The sequence below is a fragment of the Saccopteryx bilineata genome, chromosome 5, assembly GCF_036850765.1.
Source record: "Saccopteryx bilineata isolate mSacBil1 chromosome 5, mSacBil1_pri_phased_curated, whole genome shotgun sequence".
Lineage (NCBI taxonomy): Eukaryota > Metazoa > Chordata > Mammalia > Chiroptera > Emballonuridae > Saccopteryx > Saccopteryx bilineata.
Window position 1 is genome coordinate 214751642 of NC_089494.1, and position 26120 is coordinate 214777761.

The window sequence follows — 26120 nt, forward strand, 5'->3', positions numbered from 1 at the left end:
GGCTTGGATCTGGTGTGCCACAGCCTGGTTCGGCCGTTTGTGCCGCGGCAGCCTGGATCTATTCACCCCCTTTGCCCGCCTCAGTTTCTATATTCACAGTTACCAGAGAAAGCCACCCTGTTTAGGTTAGTGAGGAAGGCGGAGCATTTCTTACTCCCTATTTCCTTTGGCGTTTGGTTATATATTTAGCCAATTTTTCACTCAATCATACCTTTGGGTGTATTGCGAAGCATCTGGAAGCTCCAAGTATAGGTTTTTCTGTTTCTGGTTGAAGATCTTGTTGAGTTTTGGGGGAGATTTATCGGTATCGCTTCCTACCCCGCCATTACTCTGACGTCATCTCTAATTTTCTATTTTTGTGAAGTGGGTGTTCAGGTCTTTTCTCCATGTTTTATTTGTCATCTGTTTTATTGATTTGGGTAGGTTTTTTTTTTTATATTCTGGATAGCTATCCATTGTCAGTTATATGTGTTACAAATATGTTCTGCCAATGAAAAATATAATGGGACATATATATTTAATGGTAATACCTTCATGATTATATGAGAATCTTTTAATATTAGTGATTAAAATACCACTACTGTTCACATGAAATATGACATTAACTAGAAAAAATTCAAACATTGAGTTCCTCATTATCTGGTTTTTATTTTTTTTATTTACCTAGGATTACATTTTTAAACAAATATTTTCATGATTCAGATTAATTTTTTTAGTATTATTTATAATCTTAGGATATCTTTTGTTATGATGTAAAAACACATCTGTTTTGTAAAGAGATGCACAAAATATTTTGAAGAACAGTCTTTAGCATTGTATTTTTACGAAATCCAGAAACTCAGTTTTCTAAACCTATTTTTAAAGCTTGACTTTTTGAGACCTACTAGTAAAGTCTGAGTTAGAGTAGCATCATTTGTCTTCCCATTCTGCAGAACTGGCTTCACTTCCAGGAATGTAGGAAATATATTATCTTCTGAGATTTAGAGTCAAATCTAAATATTTTAATATCAGACCCACCATATACTAGTTGGGTGATGTTGGGAATGTTACTTTTTTACTTTACTTCAGTCAATTAAAACAATATTTTTTTAAAAAAGAAAGATAAGCAAAAATAATATCAGTTACTTCTAGATGTTAGAGTTATAGATCATTTTTATCCTTTTATATATTTGTCTGTTAATTCCAGAGTTATTGATATCACATTTGTCATTTGAAAATGTTATAAAATAAATAATTAATTAAAAATTAGGATGCTGAGCACAATTTCATAAAATGCACTTATAAATGTTGAATATTAATTAATTAATTGCATTTTATAAAGCTTGAGGCACTTTTTTCTTTATTTATATTACCTGAAGTGGTGTTTGCATTTCAAATGCAAAAAATAAGTATGCAAATTTAGACAAATGCTTAGTTTGTGGTAGTTTCAATATAAATTCTAAAGGGAACGTGCAAAGAATATGCTCAAGAAGTAGGCAGCATCTAGATCAAGAAAAACCTCTGTAGGTCACAGCAAAGAGCTGAGACTCCTTTTCATATGCAATGGGGAAAAATCAAAACATTTTTTTAGAGAAGCAAATTAGTCAATTTTTTAATTCAAAAAGATTTTTCTGCTACTATGTTTGTAATAGATTTAAGGAAAACAGAACTTGAGGCTAGGTAACAGAAAGCTGTTACATTTTCTAGACAATAAATAATGAGGAAATGAACTAGAACACTGTTGGCAGTAGCATTTGTGAACATAGGATGAATTTTTAAAATGTGAGTGATAGGGTGGCGCAGGGGGATAAAGGATCAACCTGGAACACCGAGGTCGCCTGTTCGAACGCTGGGCTTGCCTGATCAGAGCACATATGGAAAGTGATGCTTCTTGCTCCTCCTCCTTCTCTCTCTCCCTCCTCTCTCTCTCTCTCCCCCCCGCTGAAAATTTAATAAAGTCTTAAAAAAACTTTAAAAAAATTAAATCAACATCAAAAAAATAAAATAAAATAAAAAATAAAATGTGAATGATAACATTGTCAGAACTTGCTGATAATTAGGAAGATAGCAAAAGTAACTCCAAGATTTCTAGTCTAGGTGATGAAGTAGATTGTAATGGTAGCATGTAAGATAAATTATCTAGAGAGGAGGACTTTTTTAAATAGAAAGTCATTTGGTTTGGATAAACATTAGCTGGGTGGTTGATGAAGACCTGAATTAAGGATGTAGCTCATCTGGATGGAATAAAGGATTTGAGAATTATCAATAGGTTGTATCCATAGAATTTAAAGACTGCAAGAATGATTTGATGTTGAAAATGAGGATGACACCAAGCTTTGGGTGATTGTGTGGATGGTAGCACTGTTCATGAAGACAGAAAATGTAGGAAGTACTGCAGATTTGAGTACAGGTAAATTATTATTTTCCTTTGGAAATATATATGATTCTTATTGGATATCCAATAAATGGTCCCTTGTAGTTAGAGAATTGAAGCTCATGGCAAAAATCTGGTCTAGCAATAAAAATACTGAAGTCATTAGCCCTGGCCAGTTAGCTCAGTGGTAGAGCATCAGCCCATCATGTGGCAGTCCCAGGTTTGATTCCCAGCAACGGCACACAGGAGAAGTGCCCATCTGCTTCTCCAATCTTCCCCCTTTCTTTTTTCTCTGTCTCTCTCTTCCCCTCTAGCAGCCAAGACTGCATTGGAGCAAAAGTTGGCTGGAGCTCTGAGGATGGCTCCATGGCTTCCACCTCAGGTGCTAGAATGGCTCTGGTTGCAATGGAGCAATGGCTTAGATGGGCAGAGCATTGCCCCCTCGTGGACATGCTGGGTGGATGTCAGTCGGGCACATGTGGGAATCTGTCTCTCTGCCTCCCCACTTCTTCTTCAGAAAAATACAAATAAATAAATAATAAAAGAATATTGAAGTCATCAGTTGTTAAACTAATTAAACAGGGAGGTTATTGGACTGAGGTTGTTCTAATGCCTTGGTAGCTTATGTAACCAACAAAAACCTAAACCACAGTCAAGGCATTCTTATTTGAGAAAATTAAATTTAAAAACAACCAAACACAACAGCCTTTCTCATATAAGGCAACCATTTAAGCTGTAGCTAATCAAATAATTTCCTTGCTTTGCTTCTGCATCTTCTTCATAAAATTTCCCCCAAGTCCTGTTGATGGAGTAACCCTAACCATTTTTGATTTGGCACTGCCCCATTGGAATTGGTGTTTGCACAAATAAACTTGAAATTTTAAATATGTTTTGGTTTATCATTTAATAACAAATAGTTGATGGTTGAGGCCCTCACAGATAAGATCACCCAGAAGGAGTTATTTAACATGATGAGGTTAAGGGTAGAGCATTGGATGGCTCAGTAGAGAAATAGGAATACAGAACTCTCCAAAGAGTAGCCAGGGAGGAAGAAAGTATATTAGAAAATGGCTTCATAAAGCTAAAGATGAAGTTTCAAGGAACATGGTTAAGGCTGCAAAGAAATCAAGAAAATAAAGAAAGGTGGCTATTTGATATTACAGCTGTGGTCCTTGACAATGGCAGTTTCAGTGGTATGTTAGTAGATTACAGAGAATTGAGAAGTAAATGGGCAAAAAGAAAGTGAAAGCAATAAATACAGTCTTCTATTTAAATAAGCTTATCAGTGGTTTAAAAAATAAATAATAGTCCTTTTGGTGTATCTTCATAATATACCTTAGCTGTGATATATCTATATTATAATTCTTTGAGGACATTGATAATTTTATATGACTTTTCACAATTGCTTTTAATATTTACTTTTTATTGTACATTGCATGTCCAATTGTATGAATATTTTGATATGCATCCACACTCTAAGTGAGGTATTCTGAAAGTATAATTTGAGGTGTGAATTTTCTATTTTAGTGGGCTACAATGATGAGGTAACTAAATATTTGAAAAAATGTTCATAATAACTTTTGTACTAAGAAAAAATAAACTGCGTTATTGTAAACCTGTTTCCTGAGGTTGAAGGACAGGAACCCTATTATATTTATGCATAAATTTTTTGTTTATTTTTACCTTTCAGATGACAAGTCATTTTACTACCTTGCCTCTTTTCAAGTCACAAACCTAAAATATAGAGAAAATTATGGATTAAGAACCTCAAAAGAGTTTATACAAAGGAGTCATCAAATTGAGAGAATGGTAAGCCCAACAGAAATTTTTAAAGTTTATAAATGTGTTTTTCTGTTTCATTTTAAATGTGGTTGTCATAAGTACTGTATTTCCCCATGTATAAGACACACCTTAATTTGGGGCCTGATATTTGAAAAAAATATATATTACATAAAGTTATTGAACTAAAGTTTTATTCGTCATAAAATTCATACAACTCCTCATCACTGTTAAAACTCCCATGCATTAGCTTGTCCTCATGTGTCTGATGACAAATCACTGTCTTCATATATTGCCTCATCCTCAGTTTCATCTATGGCATTTGAAATGCCACAACCATTGTATAAGACTCACCCAGTTTTTAGACCCCAAACTTTTTGGAAAAGGGTGCATCTTATACATGGGAAAATATGGTACTTAGCCTCTCCATGACTCAATTTCTTTTCCTGTGAAATGAGGATAAATAGTATCTAGATTATACAGTTATGAGGATTAAATAACAATATATATAAAACATTTAAAATAATGTTCTTTACCATTAAATATATATAGATTAGAGTAGGTAACTAATTAGCACTTGAGAAGATTGTTAATTGAAACAGATGTTTTCCCTATTTTTAACTTTATTTTCATTCTTGATTCATTTTCCCTAATCATTTTTTAATATAACAATTAGGATGGCCATATTTGCTTAACTATTTTGTTGATTTTGCTTTTAAAAGCATGTAGATAGTCACATACAAGGATATGTGTCTTTAATTCTTGCTCAAAATTAGTAATGGCCTTCAAATATTTTGGTTGCCTTTGAAAACTTACACATTTATCAAGTCATTTATAATTTTTAAAGTGTATTAGGCAAGGTAAATTTTTACCTATCATAGCAGAAAGTCAAATAAAATAGTCTTCCATTTTTGTTCTCATGAAAAGAATGTCATTAGTGACCATAGATTTATTTAGAAAAATCAGTATTTTAACCTAGAATACACTTCTTTTAGCTTATGAGAGCTATTAGGGAAAAAGAAGTAATGTGTATCTATGGAAAAATAATGTTTCTATGATTAGCTATAGACACTGTCTCTTAACCAAACCTTGAACATTAAGCCCTCTAACAGTTCATTCATTGAACTCACATTTCTCTTAATTATTAACAATGTAGGGAACTATTTGCATGGTGTTTAGTTATCTTTATATAGGTTGATTTTAATGTTGAAAATCGATAAATAATATTTTCCCTTCCACAGCTATTCAGTGTTTGTTGCTTAACATAGCAGTGTTTTTACAATTATGTTGTCACAATTTTATTTTTTTCTCATTTTATTGATTGGTTGGTGGGTTTGTTCAAAATTATTTTCAGATTATTTTATTTTTTATTAAAATATAATTGATATATAATATTATATTAGTTTCAGATATACAACATAATGAGTTGATATTTGTATTTATTACAAAATGATCACCACTATAAGTCTACTTAACATCACACATAGTACTTTTTTAAATCATCATAAGAACTTTTAAGATCTACTCTCTTGGCAACTCTTTCAAATAGAGTAGTTCCTTCAGTAATGTCATCTGTTATAAGGGTGATGAGAATGCATAGGAACTTAACTCTTATTTGTATCAATTAGTCTATGGTAAAATTTGTTTCCCTTAAAGTCACGAAACCTATCAAAAATGTTAAGTGAAAACTTACTGTACAATACAGTGTTGTTACCTATAATCACCATGCTGTACATCACATCCCCATGATTTATCTATTTTGTAAGTGGAGGTTTGTACCATTTAACTACTTTCACCCATTTTGCCCATCTTCCCTCCCCTTCACTCTACTTCCTAAACTGATCTCCACATTCTCCTGGGGAACATCAAGTAGTTAGTTTGCTCCTGTTATTACACCAAACCCTAGGGCCAGTGCTTTAAAAACCTGTTTGTTTACATAAAAATGAATATAGATTGAAGTTCTGATATTTTCCAAACCCTCTATGAAACACTGGCTTTACTTTGGATATCAATGCTCAAAAAAATCCAAAAAACTAATACTATAAATGATATAATAATTATTGTTGGATAGGAAGATAACTTTTATGAACAGATAGTTTTAATATTGAAAGGTTGTTGATGTTGGCTCTATACCTTTCTAAACTCATGTCTTAAAACTAGCTTTCTATGCCTGACCTGTGGCGGCACAGTGGATCAAGCGTCAACCTGGAAAACTTGAGGTCGCTGGTTCAAAACCCTGGGCTTGTCCAGTTAAGGCACATATGAGAGTTGACATTTCCTGCTTCTCTCCCTCTTCTCTCTCTCTCTCTCTCTCTCTCTCTCTCTCTCTTCTCTTCTCTAAAAAATGAATAAATAAATAAAAATAACTTAAAGAAAGGATTAAAAAAACTAACTTCCCACCAGAATCCTCTTGATTGTTTTCTTTGTGTTCTAAAACTATTACAACTAATTTAGAATCCTTAAAAAGTTTTTTCTCTATCTTTTTTTTTCTACTTTAAGGAAGTAGCACAATATAGAAACACCTTTGGAGATACATAAAATTCTCTCTAAAAACACTTTTCCATTAAAGTTTATTAAATCTTTTCCTGATTACAAGTTAAAAACCTCATCTGAAAATAGAAGATGTGGTGCCAATCTTCCAAACAATGGGCACATCCAAACAGACACACAGCAGAGCATTCTCTAGCTCTAACTTGTTTATCCCTGGACAGATCAGATCCCAAAAAGCACAGTCTATGAGGAAGATTCTTAGTTAAGTGATTTATTAAACTTAACCAGAAAAATCTTGTAAGAAAACATGGGCAACAGGAAAAGACAGAGTAGGAAGCCAGACGAAGATGTGGTTTCACAAGTGCAGTGCAGCCTCAGCTTGATTTCTGAGGAAGATCTGAAACCTGAATTACATCACCCAGGTGGTTCTGCACAGAAGTAAGAGGGCTAGGCTGTTTGTCTTATAACAATAAGGGCTGCCTGGGAAGGTGGAACATTAGATACCAGACATCGCTGAGAAAGGTGCTCTGGTCAGACAAGGGCAGGTCTCAGGGAAGTGTGGGTGTGAGCTGTTGTCAATCAAGATTTATAGAAGCTGGGATACGGGCATGTCTGTCTAGCAGTTTGGGTAGGGAACACATGTCTACTACAATTGCTCATCACAATTCATCATCACCTAAGTAAATTCAGCTTCTTAAGACATTTCTTAATCCTAATCTTTCCTTTGCTTCCTTTTTTTTCCTTTGGCTTTATAAATGATCTCATCCTTTCCCATGATAAATAGGACACATTTGGTAAAATATATCTATATATCTATATCTATATCATATCTATATTTATATCTATCTATCTATCTATCTACATATATATTATATATACATATATATATGTCATACATATATATATATGACAGAAACCCAATTAGATGATCGAAGAGAGAAAGAAGGAAAGAGAAAGGTAGGCAGGGTTGGAAAGAGAGGGAAGGAAGGAGAGAGAGTAAAGAAAAGAAAAAGTGAGGGGGGAAGGAAGGAAGGAAGGAAGGAAGGAAGGAAGGAAGGAAAGGAGGAAGAAAGGAAAAAAGGGAGGAAGGAAAAAAAGAAGACAAGACTTGGAAATATATAGAAATTTATTTGGTTTGGGGTATGCCTGGAGTCAAATGCTCAAACAATGTTCTCAGGTTTTAATTAAAAAAACAACACACAAATATATATATATATATATATATATATATATATATATATATATATATATATATTATGCATGTGGCAGATAAGATAGTGAACTGGTACACTTTCCCAGGTTATTAACTAAAGCAGGAAAAGACAATTTTCCATAATAGTCCTTGGAAGAAAGTATGGAGAACCAACTAGTTGGCCAAATTTGGAACACCTGCCCATCCCTACATTAGTTGCTTGTAGACTAAGAGAATAAAATTGTGCCTCCCTTGTGGGAGCCAAGAGGAGGGGGCAACTTTAGCTTTATTTGAATGATATAGAATGAGTTCTCTATAGGAAAAAGGGGACCTCTTAACGGAAAAGGGGAAGTACTGACAGATATACAATAATTCTAATTTCAAAATTTTAATCACTAACCCAGATTTCTCTGAATCCCAGACTTATAAGGTCTATTGTCTATGTGACCTTCCAGTTGGATCACTCGCAGGCACTTCAAAGTTATCATATCTAAATCAAATTCTTGAGTGTTGCTTCCCTATTCCATTCTCTTATTTCTATATTTTACCCCTCAACAAATGGCATCACTGTTCATCTAGTTGCTAGATTATCTACATTTCCCTTATCCTTATGTCTAATTCTTTAACAAGAGTATTTCTACTTTTTTATTTATTATTTTATTGAACTTATTGGGATGACATTGATTTGTAAATCCACAAGGGTTTCAAGTGTACAACTCAACAAACCACCAAGTACCCATCACATCATCCACTTTCTGCCCCTAGAAGCATTATCTCCATCCTAGGTCTAACACATTTCTTCATATGGGAAGCTTCCAGTTATCATTGCTTCTGCTGCAGGCTCCCTCTAATATCTCATCTACATAGCAACCAGAATAATCTTTTAAGAACACATTATGTTACAATTTTGCTTAAAATTTTGTAAGTGGCTTCTGAATGTGTTTAGAATATAATCCAAGCTCCTCTGTATTGATGAGTCTGCTTCTGTTTTGTTTGTTCATTTATTTTGCTCTTTAAATTTCACATAGAAATGAAATCATATGGCATTTGTTTTTGTCTGACTTATTTCACTTGGTATAATACCCTCTAGGTCCATCCATGTTGTCACAAATGCTATGATTTTATTCTTTTTTATGGCCAGGTAGGTACAATACTAGACTTAACTAGGTGGGGGGGAACACTTCATAAATCATATGAATGTCTAACCACTATGCTGTACATTTGAAATTAATATAAAATAATATTCAGTGTCAACTATAATTGATAAATTGTTTTAAAAAATTATTCTTCTGACATAAAAAAATATCCAAGCTGCTCATGAAGTCCTCCAAGGAGCTGAATATTTTGGATCTAACTATTGCTCCTACTTTTATATTTTCCTCCTACTCACTGTTCTCTACCCATGTTGGCCTTCTTTTGGAGTCTCTCTGCACATGCCATTTCTTTTCCTGGAAGATTGTCCCATAGCGCTGCTCTTTCTGAAGCTTACTCCTTTCAATTCTTCAGCTATCACTTAAATGTCACCTCCATGAAGAGCCCCTCTCTATTATAGACCCCTAGCCATTTTTCCATATGATTTTACTATAATAGTTGGCTTTTTATTTATTACTGTTTATCTTGGTAGTATGTGAGTCCAGGGACCACAACATTTTGTTCACTACTCTTTATCCAGTGTTATCACCATGCCTGAAATGTAGGAGACTCCCAAATAAATGAGAAAAAGGCAAAGAGACAGGGTGCAGTGAGAGAGTCATGAAGGGATAAAAAGCCAATTTTTCCCTCACAAGGCTGTTTCTTCACACTGTTGTTTAAGATTAATTATAGTTGAAGAATTCATCAATTAATACAAGTGTTATTTGGGCAATACTGTTGAAGAATACCAAGATCTGTGTAATACAGATTATTCCTTATTGGAGCATATAACATAATATATGTATGGAAGTCTGTCCATGGAAAATAATACAAATTAAAACTTAGATGACATAAGACATAAAAACATGATGTAACATTGTGAGAGCTGCCACTGTGCAGAATGTAGTTGTCAAATATATGACCCAATGATCAGTATTTTAGGAGTCCAGAGGAAGGAAAAATTCCTTTAAGCTAGCAGAAAACTTTCTGGAGAAAAAAGGGAAGTGGAATTTGTTTTCTTGATGTATTTGTCCTCTGCTGGTACATAGTTCTCTGACAGTAACAGGAAACCTGCACACTTGCCTGACTTATTTTCATAGGTGGATCTGGAAAGGGATTCCCTAGTTGGCATCTGGTAACTACTGCTCTTCCCTGAGGACTTAATCTGCATGTAGATCTCAGCCAGAGGGAAAGGCACAAACTCAATCTTGCCAGAAACAGCACTAGATTCACTATTAGTCAGAGCCACGCTATTGTTTCAAACATGTTATATTGTTTTTTTAATGCTGGAGTTTAAACAAGGACTACAGTTGGTATCTGAATTTACAAAAGAGCTTTTCTACTTTTACCATGAGCTAACCCCTCTTGTCTTAAATAGAATAATCTCTAACAAAATAACCTGTTCTTTACTGTGTGGACCAGAGAAAGGGAAGAATACAATTAACTTTGTAATCTGGCCTGACCTGTGGTGGCGCAGTGGATAAAGCGTCGACCTGGAAATGCTGAGGTCGCCGGTTCGAAACCCTGGGCTTGCCTGGTCAAGGCACATATGGGAGTTGATGCTTCCAGCTCCTCCCCCCTGTCTCTCTCTCCTCTCTCTCTCTCTCTCTCTCCTCTCTAAAGTGAATAAATAAAAGTAAAAAAAAAAAAAAAAAAACTTTGTAATCTGGACTAAGGGCACTAGTGAGTTCTTATTAGAAAAGTATTAACATGAGTTAAACATTTCCAGAAACTGAGTACAATAAATAGGTGTCTGGAGAGTAGCAGCTTCCTTAGCCTTGTCAAACAACAGCTACCTCCCAAGAGGCTACCTGTGAGACTTAGAGTAAGGAAAAAAAAAGATATGAGGCCTTCTTAAGGGTTTCCTCTCTATATACACCTACCCGAACATCTGTGGTCCAAAAGATGCTGAATGATGTTTCTAAAATCACTTTCTAGTAAGAGACAGCTTTAGAAATTGACAATGTACTTAACCACTATGTTGTCACATCTTCAGACTCACTTATGTTTTTCTAATTCTTCATCTACATGTGCAGTTTTTTCTTTTTTTAAAATTTTATTTAGAAAATTAACTTTAATAGGGTTACACTAATCAATAAGAGTACATAGGTTTCCTTTCTGGGTTCTCTGTTCTGTTCCATTGATCTATATGCCTGTTCTTATGCCAGTACCAAGCTGTTTTGAGTACAATGGCCTTATAGTATAACTTCATATCAGAAAATGTGATACCTCCCACTTTATTCTTCCTTTTCAAGATTACTGAGGCTATTCATGTTCTTTTTTGATTCCATATAAATCTTTGGAATATGTGTTCTATATCTTTGAAGAAACCAGAAATAAACCCACACCTTTATGGACAACTGATATTTGACAAAGGAGGTAAGAGCATACAATGGATTAAAGATAGCCTCTTCAACAAATGGTGTTGGGAAAATTGGACAGCTACATGCAAAAAAATAAAACTAGACCACTAACTTACACCATTCACAAAAATAAACTCAAAATGGATAAAAGACTTGAATGTAGGCCGTGAAACCATAAGCATCTTAGAAGAAAACATAGGCAGTAAGCTCTCCGACATCTCTCGCAGCAATATATTTACTGATATATCTCCACGGACAAGTGAAATAAAAGACAGAATAAACAATTGGGACTATATCAAACTAAAAAGCTTTTGCACAGCTAAAGACAATAAGAACAGAATAAAAAGACAAACTACACAATGGGAGAATATATTCGAGAATATGTCTGATAAGGGGTTAATAACCAAAATTTATAAAGAACTTGTAAAACTCAACACCAGGAAGATAACCCAATCCAAAAATGGGCAAAAGAAATGAATAGACACTTCTCCAGAGAGGACATACAGATGGCCAATAGGCATATGAAAAAATACTCAACATCACTAATCATTAGAGAAATGCAAATTAAAACCACAATGAGATATCACCTCACACCAGTCAGAGTGGCGCTCATCAACAAAACAACACAGAATAAGTGCTGATGAGGATGTGGAGAAAAGGGAACCCTCCTGCACTGCTAGTGGGAATGCAGACTGGTGCAGCCACTGTGGAAAACAGTATGGAGATTCCTCAAAAAATTAAAAATCAAACTGCCTTTTGACCCAGCTATCCCACTTTTAGGAATATATCCCAAGAACACCATAGCACTGTTTCAAAAGGAAAAATGCACCCCCATGTTTATGGCAGCATTGTTCCCAATAACAAAGATCTGCAAACAGCCCAACTGTCTGTCAGTGGATGAGTGGATTAAAAAGCAGTGGTACATATATACTATGGAATACTATGGGGCCATGAAAAAAGAAGAAAATCTTACCTTTTGTGACAACATAGATGGACATGAAAACTATTATGTTAAGTGAAATAAGCCAGGCAGATAAAGAAAAATATCATATGATCTCACTCATTTGAGGAATCCAATGAACAATGTGAACTGAGGAACAGAATTGATATAGAGGAGAGATCAAAGGGACCAGAGGAAAAGAGAACAGAGGGAAAGGGGATGATAGAATGGGATAAACCTGAAGGGAAGTGGGGAGGTCGCTGTGGGGAGGGGGGCAAGGGAGATGTTGAAGGGAATATGGGGGAAGGGAGATGCATTCAGGGCAACACTAGAATCTATGTAAACACAATACATTAAAATCAATAAAAAATGATTTAAGAAAAAAAAGAGTAGACTGGTTTCAGGTAAACATTTATATAGCATTTGGCTGTTGATTATGTTGTGTACCCATCACCCAAAGTCAAATCATTTCCGTCACCTTATATTTATCCCTCTTTATACCCTTCCCTCTACCCTTCTTCCAACCCCATCCCCCACATCTTCCCCTTGGTAACTACTTCACTTTTATCTCTGTTCACCTATGTATAAAATCATACATTTCTTAGCTTTTTCTGATTTCTTTAGTTCACTCGTATAATGTTTTCAAAGTCCACCCATGTTGTCATAAATTTCACTATGTCATCAATTCTTATGGCTGAGTAGTATTCCATTGTATATATGAACCACATGTTCTTTATTCAATCCTCTATCAAAGGACACTTTGGTTGTTTCCATGTCTTAGCCACTGTGAATAATGCTGTGATGAACGTGGGGATGCTTGTGTCTTCATGTGTCAATTTTTTCAAGGTTTGGGGGTAGATACCCAGTAGAGGGATTGCTGGGTCAAATGGTAATTTTATTCTTAATTTTTTGAGGAACCATCATACTTTCTTCCATAATGGTTGTACTAATTTGCATTCCCACAAGCAGTGAATGAGGGTTCCTTTTTCTACACAACCTCTTCAACATTTGTTATTACCTGTCATGTTGATAATAGCCAATCTAACAGATGTGAGGTGGTACCTAATTGTAGTTTTTATTTACATTTGTCTAATAGCTATTGAAGATAAGCATCCTTTCATATATCCATTGGCCATTTGTATGTCCTCCTGGGAGAAGTTGTTCAGATCCTCTTGCCAATTTTGAATTGGATTCTTTGCTGGTTTGTTGCTGAGCTTTTTGAGTTCTTTATATATTTTGGATATTAATTCCTTACCAGAGATGTTGTTTGAAAATATCACCTCCTATTTAGTTGGTTGCCTATTTGTTTTGTTTTCAGTTTCTTTGGTTGTACACAAGGTTTTTAATTTGATATAGACCCATTCATTTATTTTTGCCCTTACCTCCCTTGCCTTTGGGAGCAAATTCATAAATTGTTCTCTACTGCCAAGGTTCATGAGTTTAGTACCTATTTTTCTTCTATATAGTTTATTGTTTCAGATCTTATATTTAAGTCTTTGATCCATTTTGAATAATTTTTGTGCAAGGGGAAAAACTGTAATCAAGTTTCATTTTTTTACATGTGGCTTTCTAATTTTTCCAGCACCATTTATTGAAGAAGCTTTCTTTTCTCTGTTGTGTGTTTTCAGCTCTTTTGTCAAACATCATTTGCCTATATATATGTGGTTTATTTCTGGGGTTTTGCTTCCATTCCATTGGTCTGTGTATCTGTTTTTCTGCCACTACCATGCAGTTTTGATTTTCATGGCTCTATAGTATAAGTTAGTCAGGTAGTGTAATACCTCAGGCTTTATTCTTTTTCCTCAGGATTCCTTCAGCTATTCAGAATTTTTTAATGGTTCCATACAAACCTTGTAAATTTTTTTCTATTTCTTTAAAAAATGACACTGGAATTTTACTGGGGATTGCATTAAATATCTATATTGCTTTGGGTAATATGGCCATTTTACTGTGTTGATTCTTTCAATCCATGAATACTGAATATTTTTTCATTTCATTGTCTTCTTCAATTTCTTTCAATAATGTTTTGTAGTTTTCAGTATACAGGTCCTTCACATCATTTGTTAAGTTTATTCCTAGGTATTTTATATTTTTCTTGTAACTGTAAAAGGAATTGATTTTTAGAGTTTATTTTCTAATGTTTTATCATTGCCATATAGAAAAACAGTGAACTTTTGTATATTGATTTTGTATTCTGCAACTTTACCAAATTGGTTTGTTTCTAATAGATTTTTGGTGGAGGCTTTGGGGTTTTCTATATACAGGATCATGTCATCTACAAAAAGTGATCATTTTACTTCTTCTTTCCTGATATGGATGCCTTTTATTTCTTTCTCTTGCCTGATTGCTCTGGCTAAAACTTCCAAAACCATGTTGAATAGAAGTGGAGAGTGGGCAACCTTGTCTCCTTCCTGATTTTAGAGGAAAAGCCTTCATTTTTTCACCATTTAGTATAATATTAGCTGATGGTTTGTCATATATGGCCTTTAGTATGTTGAAGTACTGTCATTCTATTCTGATTTTATTGAGTGTTTTAAACATAAAGGGATGTTATATCTTATTGAATGCCTCTTCTGCATCTATTGATAGGATTATATGATTTTTGTTCTTTTTTGTTGTTGATGTGGTGCATTATGTTGATCAATTTCCATATGTTGAACCATCCTTGTGCTTCTGGAATGAATCCCACTTGATCATGGTATATTATTCTTTTTAATGTGTTGTATTCGATTTGCTAGTATGTTGTTTAAAATTTTTGCATCTCTATTCATTAGAGATATTGATCTGTAGTGTTTTTGTGTGTGTGTGTGTGTGTGTGTGTGTGTGTGTGTGTGTGTTGTTCTTGATAGGTTTTGGTATGAGGGTTATCTTGGACTCATAAAATATGTATGTTAGGAAGTATTGCTTCTTCTATTTTTTGGAAGACTTTGAGAAGGATAGGTACCAAATCTTCTTTGAATGTTTGGTAGAATTCACCATTGTAGCCATCTGGTCTTGGGCTTTTGTTTTTAGAGAGGCTTTTGATAGTTGTTTCTATTTCCTCCTTGCTTATAGGTTTATTTTGGTTTTCTACTGCTTTGTGACTCAGTCAAGAAAGACTATATAGTTCTAGGAATTTATCCATTTCCTCTAGGTTGTTAAAGTTGGTGGCATATAATCTTTTATAATATTCTACTATGATTCTTTGTATATCTATGATGTCTGTGGTAATTTCTCTTCTTTCATTTTAGATTTTGTTTATATAAGTCCTTCCTCTTTTTCCCTTAGTGAGACTAGCCAGTGATTTGTCTATTTTATTGATCTTTTCAAAGAACTAATTCTTTGTTGTATTACTTTATAGTTTTTTTGTTCTCTATTTCATTTAATTCTGCTCTAATTTTTACTATTTTCTTTCTTCTGCTGACTTTGAATTGCCTTTGTTCTTTTTTCTGTTCCTTAAGGTGTGATGTTAGGTTGTTTACATGGGATCTCTCTTGTTTCTTGATATAAGCCTCTAATGATATAAAATTCTCTCTTAATACTGCTTTCACTGCATCCCAGAAATTTTGATTTTTATTTGTTTATATATATCTTCTGATCTCTGATTTTATTTCTTCTTTGACCCAGCCATTTTTAGAAGTATGTTGTTTAATTTTCATGTTTTTTTGTGGGTTTCTTCACTTTCTTTTTACAGTTGTATTCTAATTTCAAAGGATTATGATCAGAAAATATGCTTGGTATAATTTTAATCTTCCTGAATTTGTTGATGTTAATTTTGTGGCCCAACATATGGTCTATCCTTGAGAATGTTCCATGCACACCAAAGAAAAATGTATAATCTGACATTTTGGGATGAAATGTCCTAAAAAGGTTTATTATGTCCATTTACAGTTAGGGTAAATAGTGACCCTTAAGGGTTCCCTATAGCCATTTTATGTTTTGTTTTCTGGTAGCTCTGTGTCTTGTTTGATTCTTCTCTTTTTTTGTGTCTGTCAGTTGTTTTTGTTTGGTGGTATTCTATACTTCTTTCCTCTGTTCCTGCTTTTTTTAAGCTGTGTGTTTCAGTGGTGGCTTTTTTGTGGGTGGTTACCATTAGGTGATTAAGAGAAAAATGTTCATATGTATAGAGTCCTTTGTCTTATGAGAGCTTCTGCACTGCATCCTCCTTTGCTACTGCAGATCTTTATCCTTTCCCTTTTTATGTCATTGTTGTCACTGATTATCCTTGGTTTTTATTGTGATCTTGTTGAAGATTTTACTTGTAATTTTTTGTTTTGTTCTTTGTATCTGATAAAACAACCACCTTGACTATTTCCTATAGTAGGGTTTTCTGGTGATAAATTTCCTCAGCTTCTGTGTGTCTGGAAAAGTTTTTATTTCTCTTTCATATTTGAAGAATAATTTTGATAGGTATAGTATTCTTGGCTGGTAATTGCTCTCTTTCATTACTTCAAATGTTTGGGTCCATTCTCCTGGCTTATAGAGTTTCTGCTGAGAAGTCTGACAATAATCTATGGGCTTTCTTTTCTATGTTATTTTTCTTAGCTGCCTTGAGGGTTCTTTCTTTATAATTGATTTTTGACAATTGTATTACTATGTGCCTTGAAATTGGTCTGTTTGGGTTGCAGTAACTTGGCATTCTGTTTACTTCTTGGATTTGAGGCTCTAACTCTTTTCATAGGCTTGGGAAATTCTCACCAATTATTTGTTTGAATAAGCTCTACATTCCCTTTTCCCTCTCTTCTTCTTCTGATATACTCATTATTCTTATATTGCTCTTTTGGGTGGAGATAGACAATTCTTATAGAGCTCTCTCAGTTTTTTTTTTTAATTCATGAGGCTCTTTCTTCTTCTCTCTGTAGCGTTTCTAGTTGCCTGTCTTCGATGTTACTGATTCTTTTTTCTACTAAGCTTGTTCTGTAATTTAATTTGTGTATTGAATTATTGATTTATTTTTAAAGTTTAAGTCTTCTTGGTGAGGTATTTGTTTTTTTTTTATTAATTTGTTGTCTGAGCTCATTAAGTTGCCTATTGGTGTCTTCTCACATCCCATTGAGTATATTCAGAAGTTCAATTTTGAATTCTCTTTTATTGAACTCCAAGGTTTCCATGTGATTGAGATTTTTTTTTTAGAGATTCTTTTATTTTCTTTTTGAACTATATCTCTGTCTTGTGTATCCATGCTATTAGATTTCTTCTTCCTTGATGGCATTTGAGAGTGGTATTTTTAAGAACCCTAACAAGCCTGACCAAGTGGTGGTGCAGTGGATAGAGCATTGGAATGGGACACAAAGGACCCAGGTTCAAAACCCAAAGGTTGCAGCCTTGAACACAGGCTCATCTAGCTTGAGCATGGACTCAACAGCTTGAGTGTGGCATCACTGGCTTAAGCATGGGATTATAGACATGACCCCATGGTCACTGTCTTGAACCCAAAGGGTGCTGACTTGGAGCCTAAAGTCACTGGCTTGAGCTCAAGGTTGCTGGATTGAGCAATGGGTCACTGGCCCTGCTGTGGCCCCTCAGTCAATGCACATATGAGAAAGCAATCAATGAACAACTAAGGTGCTGCAACTATCAGTTATGCTTCTGATCTCTCTCTTTTCTGGCCTGTCTGTCTCTATGTGTCCTCTCTGTTTCTCCCTCTCTCTGTGTCACATAAAAAAGAACACTAACAAAAAAACAACTAAAAAAATAAAAATTAAAATAGAAAAAATACAAAAATATAAAAATTTAAAAAATTATGACATAAAAAAACCACAGAAAGATAAAAGCAAACAAAAAAATCAGAAACAGAACACTACAAAAAATAAGGATAAAAATATGATTTAAAGAAGATAAAATTCACAAGAAAAAAAAAGAATAAAAAGGAAAAATAGAAAAAAGGAAAATAGGGATAAAAAGGAAAAATAAATTTTGGTTTTGAGAGGTTTCTTCCAATAGGTGTCTCTGTATTACAACTTTTAGCTCTGTGATGTTCTCAGGCTGGCCATTGCTGAGATGTTCCTGTCAATAATGTAGGCAGGGCTGCAGTCACTTTGGTGGGTGGGGTGTGTTGTGAGGGCATTACAGCTTTGGCTTTATGGCTTCAGCTTTCTGGCTTTACAGCTCTAGCAATAGTGATCTTAGGCTTCCGGTCGCTCCTTCCCACATCTCAACAGACTTGGGGACCAGACGTGGAGCACCTCCGTTCTCCAGAAAGTGACTCTGGAGAGCTAACTGTGGGGTTTGTCTTTGCCACTCTTAGTACTGAGAGGTGAAGGAAGTGGGATCTGGGAACTGGAGGCCGCACTTTAGTTTTCTCTCTCTGATGAGTGCGGGCTACAGCCAGACTGCAGGAACACTGGCCGTGACCCTGCACTCTGGGTGCTGTGGTTTATCTCCCCCTCTGTCTCGCCAGTCCTCCTGGCAGAAGAAAACTCAGTCACTCTGAGTTTCCCTCTCCATATCCCTCAGACAAAATCCATAGAGCCCAAGCTTCCCTCCTTCCCACAGTCTACACAGAGAAAAAAACCCAGTCACTCCAGGTTTCTCTCCTCTCCACTTCAAGGCCCACTGTGAATGCATTTTATCTTCTGCCCCACCTTTTCACCTTGTCCCACCTTCAGTCCATTTGGTGTGTGGATCTTTCACACATGTCTATGAGCCAGCTGGGGTTCCTTTGCTTAATTTGTTGAACTTTCAAGGGGAAAGATCAGGAGTGTTTCTCATACCACCATTACTCTGATGTCATCTGCATTTTTTTTTGTATATTTTTTCATTTTTTTTTCAATTACAGTTGACATTCAATATTATATTAGTATGAGGTGTGCAGTTAAGTTCAAAATTACCACTTACTAAGCTATCTTGGACAAGTTGGCTTAAGTGTCCTGAGCCTTAGTTTCATCTATAAAGTGGATCTGTTGAGGATAAATAAAATACTTTCTTCAGAAGGTGGTGTGAGGTGTGAACAAAGGAATCAGTCCAATGCCTACTGGGTAGTATGGGCTTAATATATGTGAACTCTTCTTAATGGTCATACCAATAATTTGCTGTATTAGAATCTATTCATTTAAAAAAATGGGTTAAGACCTCAGAAGAACTATGATCTTGTTACTATCACATTTTAGTTTGAAGAGATTCTTGGTGTTTTTTATACTCTGATATGACAGAATCTTGACCTTTTCCAAAGTGCCACTATGTACAAAGTTCAAAATTTCAGAGCACATTTATATAAAATGCTAGAGATGCTAGAGACCTTAAAATCAGATTTTCTCCCTGATCTTTGAGGAATGGGAATAAAGTGAGCATAGAGAAGCTCAGTAAAGTCAAAATCATAAGTGCTATAACTCAGAACTGATTAAATGCCTGAATGACCATCCATGTTTAAGTCACCACTGACATCTCTGAGCTCTGAGCTCACTTTAGATTCCCATGGATTTCTACTTATGTTTGGCAACATGATTTGCAGATAAAACAAAACAATGTGTTACCTTCTTCCCTTCAGTGTTGATTCTTCCTTCATTTACTCATGTATTCATTTATGGATTTACTCATCAAACATGCATTTAATGCTTACTGTGAGCCAAGCTGGAGATACAAAAATGAATCAGACACAACCTCAGCTGTCACACAACTACACAACTCAGAGTCTAGATTGGGAAAGACACAGCTGCCAACTGGCATGACAGTTGCTATAAAAGAATAGTGTGCAAGATGCTGAAGTGGTCCAAATAAAGGAGTGTTCAGCTTCAAAGAGAGCAGGTGAAAGATAACTTGGTTGTCACTGGAATTTATAAAAAATTACAGTATTGAAGAAATATGGCTGAGGAAAAAAAAAGTGTATTTAGGAAAAGGGAAATGAATGTGTAAAGTCATAGACGTATGAGCCAATTTAATGGGTTTAGGGGAAAACAGGCCATTCAGCAGATAAAAGAATAGGGTTTCAAAGTAGGGGCATGGCAGGGGCCAGTGAAAAACTAGGAGTATAGAGCTCAAACTGTAGGAGACAGCGGGCTTGATGCAGAAGTATAACATACTCAGATTTGTACTTTATAGATATCCTGATAGCTAGCATTGTGGGGGAATAAATGAGGGGAGAAAAGGTAGAGCACAATCACATAAATGTGCCAGTGAGGGGTCTGTTGCAAAGGCAAGTTTCAAGGGAGATGATTTTAGAGCATAGCAGTGGAATTGAAAGAAAGGATATAGAATCAATAGTTAGGGGATAAAAAAAAATCTACTGATCATTGTTACTAGTTTAGAGGAGTCAGGGAGAAGGAGGAATCCTATAGGGAAGAAGGCAATATTCCCTCCTCCCAGAGGACATAGTAATTGGGGGGCAAGATTGACCATGGACATGGGCCTTTGTAAAAAAAATGTGGACCTGTAATTTCTAACTCCCAGTCCAGTACTTTTTTTTAGCTCTAAGGTAGTGCCTTAACAGTCTTTTGGGAATCAGGGCCCTTTAGGAAATCAGTTCAATAAGCATCCAAAATCTTTCAATGATTCAGACCAGAAAGCTGAGTAATAACATGCCTACAGTATGGAACACCATGAAACCTACTTCTAAGTCTAGTACCAGTTGTGAAAGCCTGGCTGCCCTAGAGAGATGACTAACAAGTGAGGTGTCAAAGTCACACAGTAGATGTTACATATTATATTAAATGTAGTCATAGGATAATCATTTAAGAAATCAAGGCCCTGGCCAGTTGGCTCAGTGGAAGAGCGTCAGCTCAGCATATGGATGTCCCAGGTTTGACTCCCAGTCATCCTGGTCAAAGCACACAGGAGAAGTGCCCATCTGCTTCTCCACCCCTCCCCCTCTCATTTCTCTATCTTTCTCTTTCTCTCCCTCCCCCTCCTGCAGCCATGGATCCATTGGAGTGAGTTGGCCCCAGGTGCTGAGGATGGCTCCATGGCCTCAGCCTCAGGTGCTACGAAGGGCTCGGTTTCTGAGCAACCAAACAATATCCCAGATGGGCAGAGCATCGCCCCCTAGTAGCCTTGCTGGGTGGATTCCAGTCAGGGTGTGTGTTGGAGTCTCTCTGCTTCCCCTCCTTGCACTGAATAAAAAAAAATCAGAACATTAATATTGATAATAGAGTATAAGTTATAGTTGAGTATAAGGCAAACTTACGGTGGGTTTTCTTAAAAGTGAAAATGAGGCCTTAAAAAAATAGTTCAGATATTTTAATCATTTGATGATAATCATAATGAACATTTCAATAGTTTACAATATGCCAGGCATGGTGTAAAATGTGTGATATATATTATTTTATTTAATCCTCAAAACAATTCTATTAGTAGATATTTTTATTATTCCATTTTACAGAGGATTACCAAAATATTAAACAATTTGTTAAGATTGTTTAGTTCTATAAGAATTAAAGCCTGGTTTAATCTTACCACTGTGAATAGTCTGTTCACATACCTGAGATAAACGAAAATTCTTGCCGTTGCCTCGTCTCTAAATAAGACAAGGAGTAACATTTTTCTTAACATTAATACTTTTTAATATTTTTCTAATCAGATGTCTAGGATATTTCAACATTCTGGAGCAGGTCGGTTTATCAAATCTCATGTTATCAAAATAAGGTAGGTAAACTTGATTTGCAACTTCAAACAAGTATAAGAAGCATTGGATCAATACAGTTGTTCATCTTACCTGAGCAAATGTTTGCAGGTACACAAAGATGTCATGACTCCTGAGCAGCCCAACTTATACTGCCTAGCCATTTCCCAGTTACAAAAAGATGTAAAATGCTGTGACAAGAGATAATGCCACTGATTGGATTAAAAATAAAATTACTCTGCAAAAGAAAAAAATACAGGAAGAGGAGGGATGGTGCTGCCAACATACCCTGCTCCTTAATCTCAGGAGAATTTAGTCCAGTTCTTTTTGATTGTCCTCATTTTAAGCCTACCCAACAACCAGCCTATGACTTTGTCTGCAATAGGTTTTCTTTTAATGCCATTGCATTTATATTATTATTTTTTAATTTTTAATGCTTTCATTTTTATATTCTAATGAAAGGTAATATCCATAAATTGAACATGCACTTGTTGTCAGGGACTAAAATAAATGACCAGAGTTCATCCTGAATGTGCATGCCAAAGATTTGGCATATATTAGAATAATACATCCTTTTACTCATTTTGATGAAAGTTATTAAACTTTTCTGTGGATATAAGTTAATATATAAATATATATATTTGTAATGCTTGCTTGTTTGCTCTACTTTTGATGGTAAATACACACATGGTTCAAGAGCTCACAACTTTTCTTTTCCTCTCCCCCTCAATGTTTGTTCCTTCCTTACTTTCCTTCTGCCTTCTCTTTCTTTCTTCCTTCCTTTATTTTTTATGTTTCCAATTAAAGTCATTCTAGAAAGGCAACAGGTTTTCTAGACCTATGCATTATGTAAATGAATATATTTAAAACTCTTTTCAAAAGATTTCCTTTTATAATTGCTTTGTATAACCATCTACTTACCAAACATATATTAACTAACCATCCATACCCAAATATCAATAGTTTAATACAATAAAGGTTTATTTCACTTTGGTGGCTCGGTTCAGAGAGTCAGAAGTGGCAGCAGGGCACATGAGTGCAGGCTGGGACAGTGGAATTTCCCACTGGATTGTCTGTGTCTGGTTGGCAAATAAAGGAAGAATGAAGGCTTTAGGATAGTGTGAGAGCCTGACCAGGTGGTGGTACAGTGGATAGAGCATTGGACAGGGATGCAGAGGACCCAGGTTCAAAACCCCTGAGGTCACTGGTTTAAGCATGGGCTCACCAGCTTGAGTGTGGGGTCTCTGGCTTGAACATAGGATCATGAACATGACCCTATGGTCACTGGCTTGAGCCCAAGGTCACTGGCTTAAGCAAGGGGTCCCTCATTCTGCTGTAGCCCCCTAGTCAAGGCACATATGAGAGAGCAATCACTGAACAACTAAGGAGCTGCAACAAAGAATTGATGCTTCTCATCTTTCTCCCTTCTTATCTGTCTGTCCTTATCTGTCTCCCTTTCTGTCTCTGTCCAAAAAATTAATAATAATAAGATGGTGTGAGAGGTTTTCAGGTGCTGGGCCTGGAAGTGAGGTACATCATTTCTGTCCCCATTCTATTGTTCCATTGTCTAGACTTCACTAGAGAGTTTCAGTAAACTGCAAGGGAGACTAGGAAATGAAATCTAGACCTGTGCTCAGGAGTCAAAGGCAACTGGGTTTGGTGAACACAAAGTGCTGTCTCTTTCACACCACTACTGAAGAATAATGATGGCTACAACTTTGGCTCAAAACACCTTAAAAAGAAAACCCTTTAAGTGTATGTGAAGCATGATTTCATAAACATCTCCTTCTCCTACAACCCCTCTGGACTATGAACTAAGTAAGTGCAGAGAACAATGTTTTTTTAGCTATGTATCTTAACCATTATTTCTAGAGATAGGTCATCCATTCTGTTTCTTTAAATTTAGTGTGAATCTTAGTACCTCAAAGTAATAAATGATTAGAGAACTGGCTTTATTATTATTTCTATTTATCTGCATTTTTGTTCTTCAGTCCAGATGAAAATGGTGTGAACATTCTAATGGTACTCATGTTTCGATACCCATCTACTGGTAGTGCTGAGCATTTCAGGAAAAGAATTGAGAGGACTTTATATCAAAGTCTGAAGACAAAAAAGTTGCCTTTTACTATAAATAAACCATCGTTTACACTCACATGTAAGTCCTTTTACCATCTTTGTAATTCCCTTTCCTGCAATCCGCTCATAAGAATTTAAGCCAGTGTATCCTCTCATTTTAAGAATTCACCACTGATATGCATAGATCAGTGTGGAATAAAACTAAGATAAAAATTCTCTGTGAGAGAAAGTTTAGTTTTATGAATATTTGTTTTATATTTGATTTTAGCCTCTGCTATAGTTTCTAATTTTTTCCCATATATTATCATGTTAAATTTTGCAGAAGCATAAAATAGTGGGTATTATTTTTGTCATTGTAAGGAAGCTGAAACTCAAGGAAGATACAAGACATGAAACTACCAAGCCTTGTGGCCAAATCTGGCGCAGGTATTCTAAGTATCAGAGGTCCTAACAGGTCAGTTACGGGGGTTAGCCTCTGTAGTATCAATCTTAGTGAAGGTTCACACCTGTAGGAAGAACCACGGACACGAACTGTGGGCTGTGAAGAGGTTCTCCAGCTTATTTCCAATTCAAAACAGACATTTTTATTTATCTCTTTATTTATTCCTTACAAAACAAAACTAGGAAAGTGGTTGTTTTGTTCCCCCCCCAAAAAAAATGAAAGAAAATTAAGTTCAAAAAGATTATGAAACAAACAAAAAAAACCACCTCAAAGCTAGTTGGTACCCTAGTTGAGAGGCATTTCTAATTTTTATGCCAATAATTAGAGAAAGTAAAATCATGTGTTTCAAACAGAATTGTAAGTGTCATTATCAGGGACTTTGTGTTTTTATTTTCTTATCCCTCCCCCTCAAACTCTAGCATATGTCTCACATACCATAGGTGTCCCAGCTCTGTTCATTGCTTCTGCTTAAGGATTTCAAAGTTCAGTTACTTCTGGTTTAATTTCAAAAAGTAAGGCTTGCCTTTTGGGCCTGAAAGAATTTCCCCTGCTAGCAGCCATGAATTTTAAGAAACAGATGGTCTAAACTTGATTTCCATGTTGTTAGTAATGGAAACTCATTTAAATACATGTTGAGATGGAATCCCCACACACATTGACAACTCTTTCAAGAAGTAATTAGAAATAATGAAGAGTATGGTATCCACCTTTATTATCAATCATGGTATTTTTTAAGATACTATAAATGATAATCTTAAACTAAATCTAAATTTCTGATAATATAATTGCCCTTAATGCATGATCAACGCATGCTAAAATAAAATATCTATCATAAAAGAGATGTTAAAGTGTAGAGTTTCTCATTTTACAATTAAAAAAATTTTTTCACCCTTTTTGGTCACCTACACTGAATTTTTATTATACATGTTGCTTTAATATTGAAATAACTATATTCTATGATGGTACTCAATAAACAAAATTCTATTCCATATATTTTTCCTGCCATATACATATCTCTTGTTAAATAAAGAGAAATGAAATGTCAAGGCAACCTCTAGTAGGATTTGGGACTCACATCCTTCTTTTAGGAAAGTCAGTGTTCCTGAGCAACTTATCACATATTTCTCTATTTTTGCACTAAAAATAACCAAAATGAAACAAACAGCTAATCACCAAAAGTTGAATGACACTGAGCTTAAATGAACACTAAGATATATTTGAAGAGAAAAAGATATTAAAAAGGGAGATAAAACGTGGAGGAGAGATTATGGTGTGAGTGAGGTGCCTGTTATGACTGTATATAAATAAGAGAGCTACAGGCTGTAGTGCCTGTGGTCTTAGCTACAAACTTCTACCATAGTCACCATGAGGGAGAATCCTCAGTGAGAGAAAGCTACTAACCTGCATTAAGTGAATTCCTACCCTTTGTAGGCCAGGGCCTGAAAATTGGGCTGTGAGGGGTCTGCAATTCCTTTAGCTAACTGAAGCTGTCTTTCAACACAATCACCAGGCTCACTAACACACATAGGCTAGTTCACCTGATATAGTGGACACCAATTTTGATAGGAATTGGAGATTGCTTTACTTGGGTTATCCTGGAGCTCCCAAAGAAGGCAAACAGGAACATTTATCATTACAATTCTTTCCTAATTTTCTAATTTTTTGAAGTGAGAAGAGGGGAGATAGTGAGATAGACTCCCACATGAACCCCAGCTGGGATCCACATTGCAAACCCTGTCTGGGGCAATGCTCAAATCAAATGAGCTATCCTCAGTGCCCGAGGCCGAGGTTCAAACCAATATACATGCATTGCCTGCAAGTG

General features: G+C 35.4%; 1 protein-coding gene across 1 annotated transcript in view; it reads left to right on the top strand.

The window, feature by feature from the left end:
• TMPRSS11F (transmembrane serine protease 11F) overlaps window positions 1-26120 on the top strand; it is a 75788-nt gene that overhangs the window by 37655 nt on the left and 12013 nt on the right. The window contains exons 3-5 of the mRNA XM_066279759.1: window positions 4044-4162; window positions 21739-21803; window positions 23772-23935. Coding sequence (XP_066135856.1) covers window positions 4044-4162; window positions 21739-21803; window positions 23772-23935 — 348 coding nt within the window. The remainder of the gene's footprint in view (window positions 1-4043; window positions 4163-21738; window positions 21804-23771; window positions 23936-26120) is intronic.